General features: G+C 29.9%; 4 protein-coding genes across 4 annotated transcripts; 2 read left to right on the top strand and 2 right to left on the bottom strand.

The window, feature by feature from the left end:
- Positions 1 to 1,140: 1,140 nt before the first annotated feature.
- On the top strand, positions 1,141 to 6,868 carry LOC149882896 (uncharacterized). The gene is made up of 2 exons (XM_090101154.1): positions 1,141 to 1,413; positions 4,665 to 6,868. The coding sequence occupies exon 2, from the start codon at positions 4,667 to 4,669 to the stop codon at positions 5,606 to 5,608; it is 942 nt and encodes a 313-aa protein (XP_089957280.1). The 5' UTR covers positions 1,141 to 1,413; positions 4,665 to 4,666; the 3' UTR covers positions 5,609 to 6,868.
- Positions 6,869 to 7,152: 284 nt separating this feature from the next.
- LOC149882895 (uncharacterized) lies at positions 7,153 to 8,308 on the bottom strand. Its single transcript, XM_090100969.1, has 2 exons — positions 7,442 to 8,308; positions 7,153 to 7,338 (listed from the first exon to the last, which is right to left on the bottom strand). The coding sequence occupies exons 1-2, from the start codon at positions 7,721 to 7,723 to the stop codon at positions 7,153 to 7,155; spliced, it is 468 nt and encodes a 155-aa protein (XP_089957095.1). The 5' UTR covers positions 7,724 to 8,308.
- Positions 8,309 to 11,379: 3,071 nt separating this feature from the next.
- On the top strand, positions 11,380 to 14,498 carry LOC149882894 (uncharacterized). The gene is made up of 3 exons (XM_090099507.1): positions 11,380 to 12,902; positions 12,974 to 13,111; positions 14,256 to 14,498. Exons 1-3 carry the CDS (start codon positions 11,862 to 11,864, stop codon positions 14,418 to 14,420), a joined length of 1,344 nt encoding a protein of 447 aa, XP_089955633.1. The 5' UTR covers positions 11,380 to 11,861; the 3' UTR covers positions 14,421 to 14,498.
- Positions 14,499 to 14,503: 5 nt separating this feature from the next.
- Positions 14,504 to 16,701, bottom strand: LOC149882893 (uncharacterized). The gene has a single exon (XM_090099510.1). The coding sequence runs from the start codon at positions 16,370 to 16,372 to the stop codon at positions 14,873 to 14,875; it is 1,500 nt and encodes a 499-aa protein (XP_089955636.1). The 5' UTR covers positions 16,373 to 16,701; the 3' UTR covers positions 14,504 to 14,872.
- Positions 16,702 to 20,999: the final 4,298 nt, after the last annotated feature.

The raw sequence follows: 20,999 nt of genomic DNA, 5'->3' as shown, positions 1-20,999 counted from the left end.
ACCATATATAGGCGGTTAACAAAATCAAATAAAAATTTAAATTGGTCGACGAAGTCCCAGAAAAATGCAGGGCAGTTCCGCCAATGTTTTTCTTGATCCTTAATTAAATGTAAGAGGACGGAAATATACTATGATTTCTTGCCGACAAAGTGTGACAAACTAGGTGTTTTTTCCTGGGTGCAATCCAGATCTTTCAAGAAATTAAGCTTTTCGGTATGCTCAAAGCATGGCCTACTATATTACACGGCCGTATATGTGACATTTTAGAGGCCGATTCTAAGAGGCCTATTTATAAAAAAGATGGCTGCGCAATTACAGAGAAAAAACATATCTCATGCGAACTAAATGTAATACTACGAGTACAAATAAAAAGTATTCACAGAAAACTGGCATTTTGTGTTTTCATACCAGCGACTTATGTATTTATAAACATATATATCTATGTGTATTATATATATTTGTGTCTAATGTATATTTTTATATCTGTTAATACATTTAAATCGACAACATTGGGAATTTAGGCGCTACTCGACTTTCTCCCCCCCCCCTAATTTTATGATTGATTCTGATAGAGAATTTTATGCTGATTAAGAATCGTATAAAAACATGGGTCTCAAAATCAATGGAAAGTGCTCTAATTCGAAGTCAAAGTTGTAAAAAATCCCACTAAAAACCCTAATATTCGCCATTTTTTTTCAAAACGCTTTCATTTTTAACGAAAATAAATTACCGTTACATTGCGCAATAAACAGACCTGGTTTCCATAAGCCTTAGCATTATTATTTTAAAGTATTGTAACGAAAGTGTTATAACGAAATGAAATTAATGGAAGATTTCAAATAAAGGTTGAACGTAGAATGTGAGAATGTAGAAAAATTGATGAATAATTATTATTGTATCCTACGCTGGTTTTTTTTATTAAAAAAACGGTTTGAAGGTTACATTTTCTAAATTTTACATGTGGTAGAACAACTATGTACTAAGTTTCATAAGTTCTTCTTTTAGGAAACAAAACTGTTGAATTTTTTTTTTAAATTTATTACAAAAGTACATTACTTGCAATATAGTTTAATCTATAAAAAATCAAAAAACGGCTATTTTCATTGCCACAAAAAATTGCGCAAGATAAACATACTTTAACGAATTTTTTAACGTAAAAACCATGCTATTAATGTTTTGCTTTTGTCAGCTAAAAGATCATTAACTTAGTATTTTCAAAATGGCGAATATTAGGGTTTTTAGTGGGATTTTTTACAACTTTGACTTCGAATTAGAGCACTTTCCATTGATTTTGAGACCCATGTTTTTATACGATTCTTAATCAGCATAAAATTCTCTATCAGAATCAATCATAAAATTAGGGGGGGGGGGGAGAAAGTCGAGTGGCGCCGGGAATTTATAAAGAAATCACAGGTTAAGGTTTATGTTCTTTTATATTTTTATCCATTTCTATGTTTTATCTATTTATAATGTTTTGTTTTTTTTTAACTTTACTTTTGTCTCTGTCAACTTTTAAAACTTTTAACAGCATCTTTTCTTACAGTGGCATTGATTAGGTTCTGCTTATTGTTAAAAAAGATATTAATTATAATTTTAGAAGCAAAGTTAAAACCCCATTCTTTGTGTAAATCACAAGTAAAAGTAATTATTGGGAAGTATTTTGATAAAACAAAGGTTGACACTTCTTTGATATTAGCCCCTTGTTTAGTTATTAAATTTGAAAGTTTATCTAAGACTGCAAAACATCCACATGTAAAATCTTTGAGTGAAAGTGAAGGTACAGTAAGACCACCTCTTGAAAGTAATTGTAGATATGGACAAATAACTATATTGTTTGTATCTGTAGCTAGCATAGATTTGCAATAACTGCATTTGCTTCTTTTTATCAATTTCTTAGCTATATAACCAGCAATTGTTGTTGCAACCTCTTCTGTTTCAGGTAAGAGAGTTGATTCAGATATCTCATTTGAGTTTAAATCTAATATTTCCAGTAATTCCTTATTAATTGGGTTATTATGGTCCTTTTTTAGATCCTCTTTCCAAAAATTTACATGCTCCTTAATTAAAGACCGACATGCTAAAATAACTTCTGAATGTTGAACTTCTAGTAAGCTTACTAGAAATCTCCCCCCACTCATCTGTCTATATTGTGAAAATCTACGCTCTATTGGGTCACTTTGAAGTCGTGAAGTGAGCACATACGAATATCCTTCTTCAATAAGCTCATCTATAAGTAAAGCTTGGGAACACAGAGTTGTGATAAGAGCAGATGATGTTTGTTTTGATAGTGTAAAATATGGAGATTTCTGCCAAAGTTCAATCCAATTAGCAAGTTGCCTAAAAAAAGTTGTTTTACCATCATCACAAACAATTGCATTACCAAGTTTATTTGGACTAAACTGTTGTTTAGAATTTGAAATAGTCCACCATTTTTGAAAAATAGTAAGAAAACCAGAAATGTCTTTTCGTTCTGGAAAATAACTTTTAAAACTTGCAATTGTTGTTTCATCAAAAATGGACAGTGCAAGAGAAACATTTTGCTTTCTGTTACCAGGGTAAAGACTTTGATATGTGATTTTTGGAGCTTTTCTTAAATTACCCTGAAGTTGCTCATCTTTAGAATGTAGATGATGAAAATCTCCCCAAGTAATATAACCAGCTGGACAACTATTAGATGGAAAGACGAATTTTTTACAGTGTAATAAATTATTTCTGATATTTTTAACTAAGTGAACACTATCATAAAATAAGTATATTTTATTATTCGGACTATCAGGATGATGAATAAATAAACTTGATTGGTTACCAAATTTAGAATGAAGCAAACTAAATGCAGTTACATTTGCTTGATGATTGTCAGTAACAATTCCTCGAATTTTAAAACCAGATAGAGAAAGAGAACTAATAGAATCTGATATTTGATCTGAAAGCCATTTACCACTTATAGTAACTTCAGGTATTGCTTTTATAATAAAAGGAATAGATTTCTTTAAACTAAGTATCATAAATGCAACAACTCCTTTGTACAGAGTACCCTCGTCATTTGCACCCACATAAACACCACTACAATATTGTACTTGTTTCTGAAGATAAAATTCATCTACAATTAGTATTATATCTTCATGTATTGAACCTTTCTCAAGCAGTGTTTTAGCAGCCTTTATTGCATCAACTCCACCTTGTTTTATTTTATTCAATAAAGAAATTGAAGGTAACAGAAAAAATTCAAGTAACATTTTATATGCTTGTTTAGATGTATATCTTAATAATAAAGCATGTCTAATCATATTGGCAGAATACTGTGGTTGACCCTTGGATTTATAGTATATTCGACTATTTATTTCATCAAGAAGCATATTTCTATTAGAAGAAGCAATGATTTTTATGTATGAAGCAAGATTCTCTAACATACTCAAACAAGTTAATTTGGCATTATGACCTTTAGTTAACCATGGAGGAAGTGGGACATTATTTCCTTTATATTGTAAAGCTACACATAAACAATTGTCAATTTTTATTGATTCAAGAATCAATGGAAAATGTGTAATTGGATCAAATACTAAACTATAATAAATTACACAATTGAGATGTTTTTTAAATTCAAACCCTTCTGGTGAATGTTTACTATTTAACATGTTCCAGTCAGTAATTTTATCAATTTTAGAAAAAGAACTAAGTTCATCTTCTTGATAAATCCGAGTTTTAGGTGGTCTTCTCATAGCAATAGGTGATGGTAGTGTGGAAGGACGTTTTAAGCACTCATTTGAACAAATTTCAGGAATAGGATCCAGATTCCAATTTAACTTGCATTTTATACCACGAATAATGTACTTTTCATTAAAATGCTTCTCACACAAAACAGAGTTAGGTGAAGGCACCCAATCACTACGGTTTTCAAAATGAACCCAATAATTTAGTAACTCTTCATTTTTTAAAGGAAAATGAAAAGAAGCAACTTTTTTTATCTTCCAAAGAACTGATGTATCCAGTTTTACAACCATATGCAACACACTTGTTAACCATGATATGATTTAACTTTTTTAACCTTTATTAACTTTCTAAAATAGCTATATATATATATATATATATATATATATATATATATATATATATATATATATATATATATATATATATATTAGACCATCCAATTTAAGTATTCGAATACTTGATATTCGAATATATTTGCGTGTTTTTTTACTATTTGATATTCGAATATTTTCTCCAATATTCAAATAATTTCAAAAATGTAAATGCAGAGTAAGCTTTTAAAAAAGAACTGTTAATTTCTCTTTTTGCAAACAAAAAAAATATTTCTCTTTTTGCAAACGGAAAAAATTCTTAACATTTTTATATAACCTTGAAGTGGAAAACTTAAATTGCATTTTTGTATGGTTTTTATTTTGTGTGACATTATTTTTGTTTGCTTTTAGAAAACAGTCGTTTATTTAGATTGCTTGAAAATATAAATACATATTTGTTCCATAAAAAAAAATCTTAATAATAATCTTAATAATAATAATTTTTAATATTTTGTGAATAAATAAATATAATATACAGTTAAATAAATATAATATAATATACAATTTGTGGTTGCATAATTTGAAGTGGTAAGTTAAAATTTTTTAGATTTTCTTAGATAATTCATCTCTGGTTTTTTTTAGCCATGTCAAAAAAATCCAAGGTATGGGAGTTTTTTAAGAAAGACGAAAAAAATATTGGTGAAGCCAAATGTGGTAGGTGCAACACGAACATAGGATGGAGAAGTTCAACTACTGCTATGATTAATCATTTGAAGCTACGACACAACATATTGATATCTAAATCGGTATCAAATGACAATGATGGAGAAAATAATATTCCTAAGAAAAAACAAAATACTGAAATAAATAATATTTGGCCATTTGTAAAAAAAGAATCTTTAAATGAAATATTGTCAAAAGTCGCAGCTTTTGATGGAATGGCTATCACAGCAATGAGTAAATCCCAAGCCATAGCTGGTTACGTGCAACAAAAAGGTTATAAAATGCCGAAAAGTCCGACAACTATTTCAAAATGCATCAATAGCTTTTATAAAGAAAAATGTGTTGAACTGTGGGAAAAATTTGAAAAATTAAAAACAGCAAATCGTAAATTTGCTATTACTGTGGATGAATGGACAGATTGTACTATTTTACGTTATGTAAACGTAACAGCTCATGTGATTGGAATTGACTCAAATACAATTGAATGCTATGTTCTGGGTTTAACGGAAATAATTAAGCAGGCAAATGCAGAAACAATTAAACATTTGGTTGAAGCTAAGTTAGCAGACTTTGGGATTTTCTTAAAAAATGATGTTATTGCATCTACTAACGATGCAACAGCCGTAATGAAAAAATATGGCAATATATTAGGTGTTTTAAATCAACTTTGCCATAATCACGCGCTTCATTTAGCCATGATGGATTGTTTTTATATACCAAAAAATTCTATTCGCAATGAAGTGTTTGACGATACCGAAGATTTTGTTGATGAAGATGTAGAAGAAGATTCCACAGAAGATCAGTGCTCTGATTACAATTTGGTGTTTATTGAGGAAGATGAATATGATGACGTTAGATTTTGATCAAATTATTAACAGGTTAAGAGGTGTTATAAGAATGTTTAAAAAATCAGCTACAAAGCATTCTATTTTGCAACAAAATATAGCTCAAAAAATGGGGAAAAAACTCAAGTTAAAATTAGACATAAAAACACGATGGAATTCTTTGAGTGTAATGATTCAACGATTTTTAATTCTATCAGAATGTGTTAACAAATCCTTAGTCGAATTGAATATTGATCCAATTCCAGAAAATGATAATTTTGCGCTACAAAACCTTGTTGATGTTCTGGCACCAGTTGAAACTGCTGTTACTGAATTAAGTAAAAATGATGCAAATCTCATAACTGCTGAAGGAGTTTACAAATTTTTATTTGAAAAGTTGCAACCAATGCAAACTAATATAGCAAAAAAACTGATACATGCGATCAAAATAAGGATGGATGAAAGAAGAGATCCAGTTTTAATGACATTGATCATTTATCTGCAGAGTGGAAATATACCAAGTTCTAACGCTCATTTTAAATATTCATCAAAAAATGCAGCAATATTATTCGCTGTTAAAGTTATGGAACAAATATATCCACAAATGTTTGAAGAAGAGCAAATTAATAATGATTCTACCTCATCTGATGCAGATGATTTAATAGAATTAACATCACCAGTTGCAGTCAGATTGCAAAAAGAACTCCAAAATGCAATAAGTTCTATTACAGAACCAAAAAACTGTCATGTTAGCAATCGCAGCGAAATTGATAAATATATTGATTTGAAGAAAGAATTTCGTCAATTGGATTCTTTTAAAAAACGGTCGACAACGCTGGACCTTTTGTATAACGCTTTAATAACAATACGCCCTACCTCAACAGCTTCTGAAAGAGTATTCTCAACTGCAGGTGCAATTAAAACGAAAAGAAGAACAAGTCTAAATTTCGAAACATTCAATTCTCTTTTATTTTTAAAATATATGTTTTTAGAAAAAAAATAATACATATGAGTCAATTTCTCATAAGACGGTTTTGTCGCAACTAATGTTGCATGAAAATAAAGTTTGGACTATCTATAAAATTTTAACAAGTATGGTAAATTTTATCATTAGGGATGTACAAAATAGATTTGATTTTGCACGAATCTGCTTTTTAAATGTTTTTGGATATCATCAAGTAATGAGGTCCAATAATTTTTTCCACTCCGTTACCGTAACATAAGTGTAACTACATCTGTGAATTATTATTTTTTTGTAACAAATTCTATTTTTGTAATGAAATATACTGGGTACTATAACTACAGCCTACATGTTAAGTATATTAGCCAAATTTAATGAGATAAAAAATTTAATTTATGTGACAATGTCTGCTCCGTTACTGACATTTGCTAATTATTTATTATTTAAAAGCAAAACAGTGTAAGTTACATTTTAAATTAAAGGGAAAATCTTAGTATACAAATAAATTCAGTACATTGTCTTTTTAAAAAAGGTAAAGCGTCTTTAAAAAAAGAAACAAACTCGACAAAAATCTTTTTCGGATTTAAATTGTACAAATACTGTCCGCTCCGTTACTGGATCATTACCATACATCATTAATGTGAAGAAAGTTGTGGTCGCTCACAACATCATTTGCTTCAATCAACAAGATATTCAAATTTTCATCGAAATTAACCAGATCAATGATATTGTTGCTTAAATGTTGAAATTGGTCATTATTGACATCCATTGCATCGGCCGAAGTAATGCTTTCATCACTGTTAAAATTCTGAAATATTAAAAAGAATTCACGGAAGTACTTAAAATAAATTTAATTATTATAGAAGCAAATAAATAAGCAAAATAATAAAATACACAAATATTTTTTTTACCGTGCTAGTGTTTTTGGAAAACATATATCGCTTTAAATTGTAGCAGGTGCAAACTGTAGCTCTCTTACAGAAGCAACTTAAATCTCGATACAAAACATTAAATTTTCTGTCTGTGTGCTGCTGATGCAATTTCATAGCGCCTGTAATAGCCTTTAAAGTTTTGGAACATTTTAAGTCAAAAGAAATAATTTTGGATCCCTCAATATAGTAAAACTTTATTAATGAATGTCCATTGTTAAGAAAATTATATAAACTTTCTGCATCTGGAAGGTCACAACCCATATTAAGCAATTAATCTGCCTGACCTTTCACAGATCCTCCTATCGCATCCGGTGCTCCCTTGCCATGCCCACTTTCAAAAAAATTCCAACTGGCTAAGTTAAATTTTAATTCGTATATCATTGTAGAGAATAAGAAGAAGTTTTGCTTATTCCTATATTGTGTGGTTGGTTCATCAGAAAAAAAATGAAGATCTGTAATTTGTGGGTTATCTATCTTGAGTTCAATTAGCACGGGTTCCAGATGTGCCCATATAGAAGGAGGATCGTGCCTCAAAGAGTCGGATATACTTGTAAATGACTGATGTTTATTTAATTAAATAAACACGTCAACCATTAGGGACTTACTGCAGCGATAAAATATGATTACCTTGCAGCGTTAAATATGATTACCATATATACGCTGTGTTCTTTGACTTTCAATTTATTGTAAGAGTAATTTGTAAGTATTTTAGTATTAGGATTTCATTTATTATTTGGTTTTTATTTACATTTGACTCTAATACGTTAGACTTTTAAAATAAATGTAATTCTTGAAATATATTTTAATAATAATAAATAAATAAACTTTTGGTGTATTTTCTGCAATAATGCAGAAAATAGCTTAGTTTAAAGCTTTTGATTTTTTTTATATTCGTGATGTCAGCTCCGTTATGTTGTTGTCAACTCCGTTATTAAGAGGAAATCACGGAGTTGACAGTAACGGAGTAGACATAATTATACATAATCAATAATATCTCATTATTACTCATTGGAAAACATCTTTAAAATCTTTTATTGCTATATTGTCCAAAATAATTAAAGAGTACTAAAACACGCCATTATGCCTGCCGGATTGTAGCAATATTCAAATTGAAAAATATATGCAATATTTTCTAAATATATATTCAATCTTTTTCAAATATATTCAATCTTTTTCAAATATATATTCAATCTTTTTCAAATATGTTCAATCTTTTTCAAATATATTCAATCTTTTTCAAATATATTCAATCTTTTTCAAATATATTCAATCTTTTTCAAATATATTCAATCTTTTTCAAATATATTCAATCTTTTTCAAATATATTCAATCTTTTTCAAATATATTCAATCTTTTTCAAATATATATTCAATATTCCTGGGGAGAACGCGGCCAATCGGCTTTTGGTTGAACAAAACATTGTCAACATTTAACCCTCCGTCGGGCGCAATATTGAAACATGTGAAATCGGGCGCAATGTGCGTATTAGGCACAGAGTTAAAAGCTGCTATTTTTAACAACTCATATTAACATATACTATACTAAGTAATCACTGACCTTTATAAAGATGTATATAAAAATTATATCAAATTTTTTATGCAAAAAGTCAGTCTTATGATAAAATACTGAGTAATATTACAATTTAAGTAATAAAACAAAAAAAAATCTAGTTTCAAAATAACCAGAAACATAAATAATACAAAGCATCAAGATTTTTCAAAATATTCCATTTGTAAGTCACATTAATGTACTTAAATCATATTTATTCTGATTTGGATATTTCATGTTCACTTAAATTGATGCATTCGTATAAAGAAAAGCATGGTTGACAGACTAAAACCTGATGGCTCATGCAAAGTGATTGGTGGCATTTTCGACATTCGTATTGAGATAACCTTCTTACACCCGTTTCTAAAGTGCACGTGACACATCTACGTCTTTTTGAAGTTGTAGGAGATTGTGATTTTTCTTGATCAATTCTTGGACGGAATCTTTGCATCCTAATACGTAGACTAAAAGGTATTCCAACGATATTCATGCTTCTTCTCTGTAGGTGTTCCAAAACCAATTCATGTGACAACTCTTTTAGAAATAATCTTCTTCGTTTTTTTTCGAGGTTATTCCCAATGTAAATTACTTGCGAATTGATCCCAGCAATATTTAGTATTGTATAGAAAATTACCATAGGCCAACGTCTGGTGTTTCGGCTCACGTTATAAGAAGCGCACATTTGATCTGCTACATCAACTCCACACTTAGTTTGATTGTAAAAAGTGATTATTTCCGGTTTCATTTGCTCTCCAGATTGAGGATCAATGGCATCATCATCGTGCAAACTTGAAACTAGAATGACATTCTTTCTTTCGCGCGGGATGTAGGAGACCAAAACTTTATTATTATTAAAACCAAACATGCTTGTGTTTGCTTTTCTACCTTTGACATTTATAAATGCAATTGGTAGCTGTTTTTTGTTTTTTCTGACAGTGCCGACATATGAAAGCTTCTTAGTTTTTAATTTATCTACGAGATCGAAGCTAGTAAACCAGTTATCCGCTGTTATATTCCGACCAGATCCAAATAAAGGTTCAGCCATTCTCATCACCACATCATTTGGTTTATTGCTAAAACAAAAAGGGCCTTGTGGTTGTTGCCCAGCATAAATTTCCAATTTGACAGTATAAAACATCCTGGCATCAACTAGACTATAAAGTTTTATACCGTATTTGTTTGGTTTTGAGGGTATGTATTGCCGAAACTGACATCTACCTCGAAATCCCGGAAGCATTTCATCAACAGTAAGATTTTCCCCTGGACTAAAACTTTTCTGACAATTATTGACAAATGTTTCAAAGATTTTTCGAACTGGGCAAGGCGGTCAGTTTCTTTTCTTTGGTTTCGAGTTCTTCGGTCATCAAAACGAAGACAACAAATAAGTGTCTTAAACCGTTTGAGACTCATAACAAGAGAGAATTTTTCAATGCCATCACCTTCTTTTCCCCAAAGATCTTCCAAACTCATTCGATTTGCTCTATATACTCCTGCTAAATACAATAGTCCGATGAATGCTTTTACCTCAATTATGTCAGTGGATTTGATATCTCTCTGCCGCACAAACCTATCTTTTACGGAGTCAATATAAATATTTGTGTATGTGACCATCATTTCAATTATATTGTCATTAAAAATATTATTCCAACATTCATATGGAGTTTTGGCATTTTTTGCATTTCCAATTACTCCTGGAAGATGAGTGCAAATGTTGTGTGTCTTTCGACGTCGACTTTTTTTTAGTGGTTTAGTTAGCCACTCCGTTTTTTTATCTTTGCCCATAAAAGAGTTTCCTTCTTCTTTGTCATCTTCTTTTGTTTCGTTTTCAGATTGCTCAGTTTCTGAATTAAGAATGCATTGTTCAACTTCATCTTCAGAGTCAATATCACTTTCTTCTGCAAAATATTCAATTTGTGCAGGTTCTTCTTCAAACTTCTTCCTCAAGTAACTTCCTTAGCTCATCAAATTGAGACGCCATTAAATTTTTCTTTAATAAATAAATTATGACATAATCAGACGCAATGTGCATATTAGGCCATTTGAAGATTTTCTATTTATTTTTATGAAATACGCACAGTTAGTTTAATATTACTAGTTTAAAATGTGCGAAATCAACAAATCTGAAAAAAAAAAATTAAAAAATAGCTACCTAAATAAAATGACTTAATCGGGCGCAATGAGCCTATCAGAACACACAGGTCAATTAATACACTTTGCGTTATCTGTTAAGTAACTAAGTGAGAGGGTTTTATAAGTCTTATAAAGACAGGAAATTACTAGAAAGATCTAGATTTAAAAGCGCTCCGGTGTGGAGAAAGTAACAAATGAATGAAGCATGTGCCTGTTAGATCAGTTGCGCCCGACGGAGGGTTAAAAATACTTTAATAATATTATTAGAAAAAGCGTGTAGTTATAAAAAGCACTTATACTTATACCGATATGGATAGTTATAGCAAAGTTGCATCTTTGTTAGAGGAAGCTTCTACTCTTCTTCGCACAAATCAAAGCACAAATATCAGCAGGCCACAATCGGAACTCACAATAACCTCCACATTACAAAGAGCTAGAGGAATGCTCAATGAAAGTGGTTCATCGGGTATTTTTAGGCGCCTTAATAGAAACGATAGATTAAGGTCGTCAGCATCATACAGTAGCAATATAGGCAACCACATAGGCAATCAAAATAAATCAAAGAAAATGACAAAAACATTAGAATTTGCACTAATTTCATCTACAGAAAATGATGAAGAACAATTCCTAAAATGGGATTCTGTAATTGCAAATGGAATTTTGATTATCAATGAATTCGATAGTGAACAAATAATAAGAGAGAAAATAAAGGAGTCGTTGCATGAAAAATTTCCTTTGCTGGGTTCAGATGAATTCGATTTTGTTAAAGTATCACGAAAAAAAAATATCAAAATTAAATAAATGCTCAAATATTGATTACTCATATGATGTTGTAAAAAAACTAGCTGGACAAGGGCTTTTATATTTACAGCTAAAAGAACGATGCAATGATCATCAAATGATCATTCCAACGGAAGTTATTGAAATTCCATCAGCTTCATTTGTATCAAAAAGTTCACAACTAACAGATCAAGAAGATGTTAATGAAGTTGATATACAGGAAATAAAAGAACTTACATCAGCTTCATTTGTAGCAAAAGGTTCAGTTGATAAAAATATATATATTGAAATTGATTTTGAAAACCAAAAAATTAAGGAAATTAAAGAAAATAATCTTCAGGATCCAATAGAAATTTTAAGGTTTCTTCAAAAAACAATGATCAAGGGCAGAGTTCAAGATATAGAAAACATTGATGAAAACACGGATAAAGATTCTGAGATAAACTTTATTTGTATCGATCGACAAAATATTTTAATGTCAACATTTGCTGAATTAGAATCCGTTGAAAATTTTTTAATTACATTTGAAGTTGACTTTATGGGAGAACTAGCTAAGGATTATGGTGGTCCAAGGAGAGAGTGGATACGAGAATGCAATAGAATGATTAAAGAGAGATTATTTGATAGTGGTTTGAGAGAGCTCTTTGCTGAGGAATATTACTTTGTAGGTTTGTTAATTGGTATTGCACTCTTTCAAGGAGGGCAGCTACAAACATATTTACCAGACAGCATCATTATTAAGATCACCGAAAATACAGCAGATATTTGTATATCTAATATACAAAAAGGTTTAAACAAGTTTAATTTGATAAGGTTTTTCAAAGAGTTTCCACAATTACTTGAATTATTAAGACCTTCAAAAGTACAATTCACAGCAAAAATGCTTTTAAAATTATTGAAGCCAAAATTTTCATCAGAAGGGTCGACGGCTTTAGTTAAAGAAAAAGAGATTTATTCTATGTTTGTGAAATATGTCAGAGAGGTAAGTTTTTTTTAAATGTAAAACAGTGATCACTGTGATGTTTTAGATGTTACATATAATATATTATTTAGGTTGCCAGTGGTAGAAGAGAGTGTGTTTCATTGGCAAATATTCTTTCTTTCGTCACTGGAGCTTCAGAAGAGCCTCTACTTGGGTTTGCATTGCAACCGTCTGTTGAATTTATTCCTACTATTGAAGCTGATGAAAAAGTAAAAGATCTATTATATTTAATAAAATAGTAGTATTTAACTGAAAGATTTTGCTCATACTCAAAATAAATATCGGAATAATTTATTTCATTCAAATTTAGTTTGTTATCGGAAACTAAATTATAATTTGAAAGATGTATGTTATTAAAATATTATTTTTATAGTCTGTCAAGTCATGTTATCCAGCTACTGGTAATATGTAATCTAGTACAACCTGATTCATGTTAACATCAGGAAGGGCATTTAATTGTAAAAATGTTGCTTTAACTTTTCTATAATGGTTTTTAAGTGTCACTATGAAGTGGTTTGGATGGTTCTTCATAGTTTATGGTTTTTAGATTTCTTCATAATACAAAACTTGCAAAATTAAAAAATGTAAAAAAGGGCAACTTTGGCCCTGCATGTTTCTGCATGACTTTGTTTCACAATATATATTTTGTTTTAAAATGTTTATATTCTCTACCATAACAGTGTTCCCACAGTCCTGCAATGTCCGGGACTAGTATCCTAGAAAGTCCTGGGATTTTTCTTTTTTTTTCTCAAAAATCCTGGAAAAGCCCTGGAATTTTTAAAGTGTAGGGGAAGTTCGTGTACCTAGGGCCACGTATTTTCAACGTCAAAGTTTAATGCTCCGCACTTGTCTAAAAATTGTAAAACTGATATGATCAAATGTATATACCAATTACTTTCTATTGATATAAGTATATTGACTTAAATAAAAAAGTTCCGCCATATAGAGGGGTTTGAAAAAAATTGGCCATAGGTACAGTGAGCTTTTTTTTAATTGTATCCAATTTAATTGTAGACCAATTGTGGCCAATTTTTAATTGGCCACCAGCTATTGTACCTAGGATAATTTAGGTGCAAAGTGGGACAAAACCACCCCAGTTTACTTTAATTAGTGTGATTTCTATAATAAGCTAAAAACATAAACAAGAATAATTTGCAAGATCTTGAAATTTTTTTAATAAATATGCAAAAATGTGTGTAAAAAAACTCCATGCTTGGATTTATGATGTAATTTTTCAAAAAATATTTGAAGGTTATTTTCATAAAAAATTGTTTTTTTAAATAAAAATAATAAAACTAGACATTCTTAAGTGTTGCAAGTTATAATAATATTTTTATTTTTGTTCATTTATAGGATCAGAAGACACATGAAGCATATATGTATATACCAACTGCACATACTTGCTCTAATTGTTTAGTTTTGCCGCGTGGCTCGCTGTTATGCAAGCTTCCAGCTAATAACGACCTTTTTGATGTTTATGACATGGCATTTACTAATAACTTTTTTGGAACAATATGATTTTGCAATATGTTTGATGATATTTTTACATGTTCATATATGAAGTCTTACCAAGTAATATATAATATTTGAGAGAAACGCTAATCTTTTTTTTTCCAAGTCTCTGGTTTACCCTCTAAAAATATTAAGAGACCGTCTAGAACGAATGCAAAAATTTAAAAAGTAACCCTATTATGGATAATTTCCATTTAGTAGCAAATGAATATATTGCTTGATTTGAATATAGGCTCAAAACGAATTACATGGAAGTAAAAAAATATAGTACTCTCGAGTCCTTAATAAACAACCCCCCCCCCCCCCCATCTCCACTGTGCCGTTTATTCCCACTCCACTTGTATTCTGGACTCGAGAGTATAGATACAAAGGATTCTATTCAGTAGAAACTATTCTGTACACATTAACAAGCAGCTAATACAAAATAAAATAGAACAAGAAGTTAAATTCATCTGAAATTATAAATAAGATTCAAATTTTTCCACCACAAGTGCTAAGGCTTCTATGTAAATGTCGATTGCCATTTCAGTGGATTCTTTAGACATATCTATTGAATTTCTGACGAATGCTTCAATATCAATTCTATTCGGAATACTAACTGAGTTAACAACAAAATTGTTTAAATCGTGAGATAAAGGGCCGTCAACATCTACTCCATAGATATTAAAATCATTTATATCATTTTCAGTTTCATCTCTTGACATAAGATTGTCAATATTTATCATTCCCATAGTCCATATTTGATTGGGAGTCCAATTTTCTTCTGTAGATAAACAATGGTCGTTGTACATAAGTTTAAACTCTTTCAAGGAAAGATTTATTCTTTCTAAATAAACTATATGCAGTGTGAACATGTGAATTGGATTTTCAATATCTAAAATGCCGCTCTGTTCCATAGCATAAAAAGTGTAATAAAAAGGTAACACGACGCATCGAAACACATCTCTCCATAACCTCTCTATTCTTTGATTTCTTGTGGAAGATCCAGCTAAAAAACTCCCTCTGCCATGACCTCTTCTTGCAATCATTTCATCACATATAAGAACATTTTCTACCCCAAAGTCTACTCTTATTCTTGAAGGCGTTGAAAACTCGCTTGTCGCATTTAAAAAAAGATTTAACACCGTTTCTGCTAAATTATTTGTATTGGCTTCCAAAAACATTACTTTCCTTGATTTACCATCAATGCACCCATGTATTACGAATTTCCAACGAATTAGAGAGTGATGTCCATCTATATGCCATAAAGAATTTGGCCATGGTACATAATAAGATCGCCTTCTAACCAATGCTCCCCATCGCAATGCAGTATTCCTATGATCCACTCTGTTTAAACTAGAGCGGATTCTTCTTCTTTGTATATGGTAACCTTTTGATCTAAAATAACCAGATAATAATGGTTCCCCTGTTGCTACACCGTGACGAGATATGTATTCAGCTATAATTCTGTCTATTTCGTGGTCATTGATGTTGCTAAAACGACCTGTTTTGTTTAAATTAAGTTCATTTACTCTGCGATGAACTGTCCAACGTGAAGCACCTAAAACCTTCGATGCAACATTCCAAGAAAAACCCAAACACTTAAATTCTTTTAGAACATTTTTTGGAATTTCGTACTTTGGCCTTCCAGGGGTTTTACTATATAACGCATTAATATTGATACTGCAGTATTTTGAAGATTTTTCATGATAATAAAGGGAAAGCATTTTCCGAATCTCCAAAAATATATATAATATACTTTCTATTCTTTCTTTGTTGTTTAAATCACCAATAAACTCTTCATTAAAACTGTTCAATACTGGAATAAGTTGATCGATTAAATCAATATGCTGTAATAATAACGGCAAATAATCACCACAAGTGGTTTTTCCAATAAAAGATTCAACTTCATCTAGAAAAAATATTAAATATTTATATAGATCTGCACCCATGTCTTTTTCAATGATTTCGGTCGCCATTGTTTTTGTTTGTGTTTAATTTTTTTGTTTGCCATTAATTGTAGTTATTATCCTTCTATTTACGCGCGTAAATTGCTTTATCCCAGGAATATTGAATATATTTGAAAAAGATTGAATATATTTGAAAAAGATTGAATATATTTGAAAAAGATTGAATATATTTGAAAAAGATTGAATATATTTGAAAAAGATTGAATATATATTTGAAAAAGATTGAACATATTTGAAAAAGATTGAATATATATTTGAAAAAGATTGAATATATTTGAAAAAGATTGAATATATATTTAGAAAATATTGCATATATTTTTCAATTTGAATATTGCTACAATCCGGCAGGCATACGCCATATAAAAATTTGTAGTTTTACGGAATAAAAACGCGTAGCGGAGTAGACTTCGAATAAGAATATCATTTTTAAAATAAGGTAATTAGGCTCTCATTTTTATATAAATAATGCTTGCAGCACGATATAACTTTAAATGTTAATAAATTCCATAGAACTGGACTTTTTTTCATTATTTTAATTAGTAAATAAGTAAAAACTACAAACCTGTGACTATTTTAGAATGTAGTAACGGAGTGGACAAAAAATGTGGGGACAGCAAGTTTTTGACAAGAGCTACAACAGGATAAGGTGTAAATTAATACATGTATTAAAATACCATATATTAGCATGTCTAAAGCACCAAATTATGTCCCCGATTAGCCTTAATACAAAAGAAAAAAAATTTTTGAGTATAACAATATAGTCCTAGATGCAGGACATCTACGGAGTGGACATTTTTGATTAACAATTGTGCACACAAAATTTTAAATTTTAGTTGGAAATATCCGATAAAATGCTAGTTTATATTAACGATAAGTATTACTACCCACGGTGCTGTTTTTTATGTTACTTGTACAAGAATTGTGTTTTTATAGCTGTAGGACAAAATTTCAGTAACGGAGTTGACGGAATGAGAAAATGACTCATATATAAAATAATAAAATCGTTCATAGTAAGATATAAAACACTTTTATAATTAGATTATTTTTTATTTTTTTGATATGTCTTTTAATTATTCGAGTATTCGATTACTCGAATATTTTCAGATTTTTCTATTTGATATTCGAATAGTTGAAAAGCTCGAATAGTTGGATGGTCTAATATATATATATATATATATATATATATATATATATATATATATATATATATATATATATATATATATATATATATATATATATATATATATATATATATATATATTATTTTTATCCTTTTAAACCAATAATCTTATGCAAGTTTAAAATTTTACACTTGCATATTTACACTTTATCACTTGTAGCAGTGTCATTTACTTTTTTTGCGCAAATAGGCCTCTTAGAATCGGCCTCTAAAATGTAACATATACGGCCGTGTAATATAGTAGGCCATGCTCAAAGTGTGAACGAACTTGTTGGCAGAGCAGAACTTTTGCAACTTTCTCTTTTTCATCATGACCAAGTTCTTGATCTGTTAAACATAATGGAAATAAATGTTTCTCCATTTCGATATTTTAACGGAGAGACATGAGAAACATTAATGGAGAGACATGAGCATTATGTTTCACAGAACCTTTAATCTCATTTAGTACTAGTTCACCTTTGGGTCATAAGGTTCTTTATGCTTTCTATACTTGAACATCTGACAGTAAGCTGAAATGTCTTGGAAAGGCGCAGAAGAAACAAATATTTGTAGAAACCATACAGTATGGAATAGAGAAATTCATGTATCGTCTCTTGATTTTTCATAACACATCTGAATTGCATGAATCTAAGTAGTTCCCATGTTTTTTTTTATCTATGTGTTAAAAATTGTTTATGATAAATTCAATTAAATTTTTATGGCTGCTAAGAGGCAACAAGCGACAATATATTAAAATGGTTACCAAAAGGCAACAAGCGACAATATGTTAAAATGGTTACCAAAAGGCAACAAGCGACAATATGTTAAAATGGTTACCAAAAGGCAACAAGCGACAATATGTTAAAATGGTTACCAAAAGGCAACAAGCGACAATATGTTAAAATGGTTACCAAAAGGCAACAAGCGACAATATGGTAAAATGGTTACCAAAAGGCAACAAGCGACAATATGTTAAAAATTTAAAAAACGCAATAGTGCTACAAAAGCAGATTTGTGAGGTCATAGAACAATACCAAGTTATCGTTAGAAGTTGAACTAAGTATGCATTTAGTGGATATGGATACAAGATTTTTTTACTTTAGCTATTAAAGATCTGAGGCAGTGGGTGTTGAGAATAGTAGAAAAAAATAATACCAAGCATTTTGTTAACATTTTAAAATGGCTGGTAATAAAAAGTGCACTCAGAAGTACTGAACGTTATCAGTACTTGACTGTAATATGTTCTATGAATGCAACTGGAACATTAAACTAGTGAAATTTTTTAAAAATAGCTTGAATATTTTGTGCACCATAACGCGCTTAAAAAAAATCTTTTATGACCAATGTAGATTCTTACTGTCTTAAAAGATTGGCAGTTTTAATTGAGAATTATAGATTTGGTGTCAAAAATGTAGATCTTGGTTTCATTTTTTAAGTGTAGGGTTAGATAGAAGAATAAAATTTGTATGTGAACTATGCTTTTAAACCATAAGTTAATTTTTTTTTCTTTTAATTATATGTTGTGTTTCCATTAATAAAGAATAAAAATAATTCTTGTTAGTAATTTATTTAAAGTAAACATCATAGGAGCAGTTGGTATATAATGGCATACTTGTATTTTTTTTTTATGATTATAACTTATCAAAAAGTAAAGTAGTTAAAAATTCTGAGGGACAACAATTTATTTTTTATTTTTATTTTTTAATTTATTATTGTTTTGTATGTTAGAGGGAATTCATGATATTCAAATGAACTTCAAACGTCCGCAAAACTTTGTATCCGCCATGATGGGTGGCAAAAAAATGTAAACAAATATTAGATACTAAAAGCCGATCTGTTGAAATTGATTTAAATTCTTTTTTGCCTACAATTATGCGATCACAGTATTACGAGAGTCTTAGTTTGGAAGCAAAAAAGAGATACGAAGAAAAATTATCAGTTTTAGAGATTATTTTTGATCCGTATTCTTTATCAGAAAAAGACTGTGAACTAACTAATAACGTAGACAAATTGCCTAATCTGACTTTTGCTGATATATACAGCTATCTAATCAACTTTCCAAGTCAGTTTACAAGTTCTAGTTTAAAATCTTACAAAGGTCTTGAATCTTACAACTATGTAACAAGTTGTCTTGTTCACAACGTTCTTGTAAAGTTCATTCATGGTGTAAAGTCTATTTATATTGTTACCAGTCGTGTAAGACATGGTCAGAGCATTTTTTCTAAAACTCCAACAAGGGTATGGGTTAGCGTTCAAGAAGATGGTGAAGTTATAAATGCACATTGCACATGTATGGCAGGTTTATGTGAAGTCTGTTCTCATATTGGAGCAACCCTATTTTATTTAATGTTAACATCTGATTATTGGAAAAGAAATAATGATGATGCTTGTACATCTCAATTGTGTGCTTGGTTGCCACAAAACCTTAAGGAAGTTACTTATTTGCCACTTTCACAAATTAATTTTACTGATCCTAAAAAAAAAATTGAAGCAAAAGTGAAGAACAAAACACAAGCAAAACCATATATTAAAAAAGCCTTATCTGTTCCAATTCCAAGTGAGACAGAAATTGCTAACTTTTACAGTAAAATATCAGATAATGCAAGAGATAGTGTAATTCTTCGTATAATTCCTGAATATAGTTATAAATATATACCTTTAGTTGCAAAACTAAATACAATTATTTTTAACTTTTACAAAAGAGAACATGAACAATCATGAACTTGTGCAACTTTCAAATAAAACTTTTTCAGATATAAAAATAAATGAAGATGAAATTAAATTGCTTTCAGATCATACAAAAACTCAATCTCAATCAAGTTTATGGTTTAGAGCACGTGCAGGGGTTATAACAGCTAGTAAATTCAAAGCTTGTTGTCATTCAAATATAGCCATGCCTTCTGAAAATTTAATAATGCAAATTTGTTATCCATCAGAAAAAAAATTTTATTACCAAAGCAACAAAGTATGGTTGTGATAATGAAATTGTAGCTAAAAATTATTTAAAATCACATCTATTAACAACTCACAAAAATGTTGAAATTTTTGATGGTGGATTACTTAGAACACCCAGATGGCCATACCTCGAAGCAACTCCTGATGGTATTATGAAATGCACATGCTGTCCTCATGAATATATAGTTGAGATAAAATGTCCATTTAAATGCACAAAAAGAAATGTCTTTGAACTGGCAAATAATGGTAAAGAGTTTTGCATGGAAATAAAGGACGGAAAACATTATTTAAAAAGAAATCATCAACATTTTTATCAAGTTCAGCTACAAATGTTAATTTCAAATATTCCGATGTTATTTTATTCTGTATGATGGTGAAGCCAGTCTAATTGAAAAGATTTATGTTGATAAAGAATTCCTCACTGAAAACTTAAACAAAGCAAGAGATTTTTTTATTTTAGCGATATTGCCTGAACTCCTTGCTAAATGGTATTCTAGAAATCATAATAATTTTGTAAAT

The sequence above is a fragment of the Hydra viridissima genome, unplaced genomic scaffold (genome assembly GCF_058129835.1).
Source record: "Hydra viridissima isolate aposymbiotic clone 2 unplaced genomic scaffold, HvirCarnegie_v1 scaffold_10, whole genome shotgun sequence".
NCBI classification, from domain to species: domain Eukaryota; kingdom Metazoa; phylum Cnidaria; class Hydrozoa; order Anthoathecata; family Hydridae; genus Hydra; species Hydra viridissima.
Note: the sequence above shows the minus strand (reverse complement) of the source record. Positions and strands in the feature narration are given on the sequence as shown.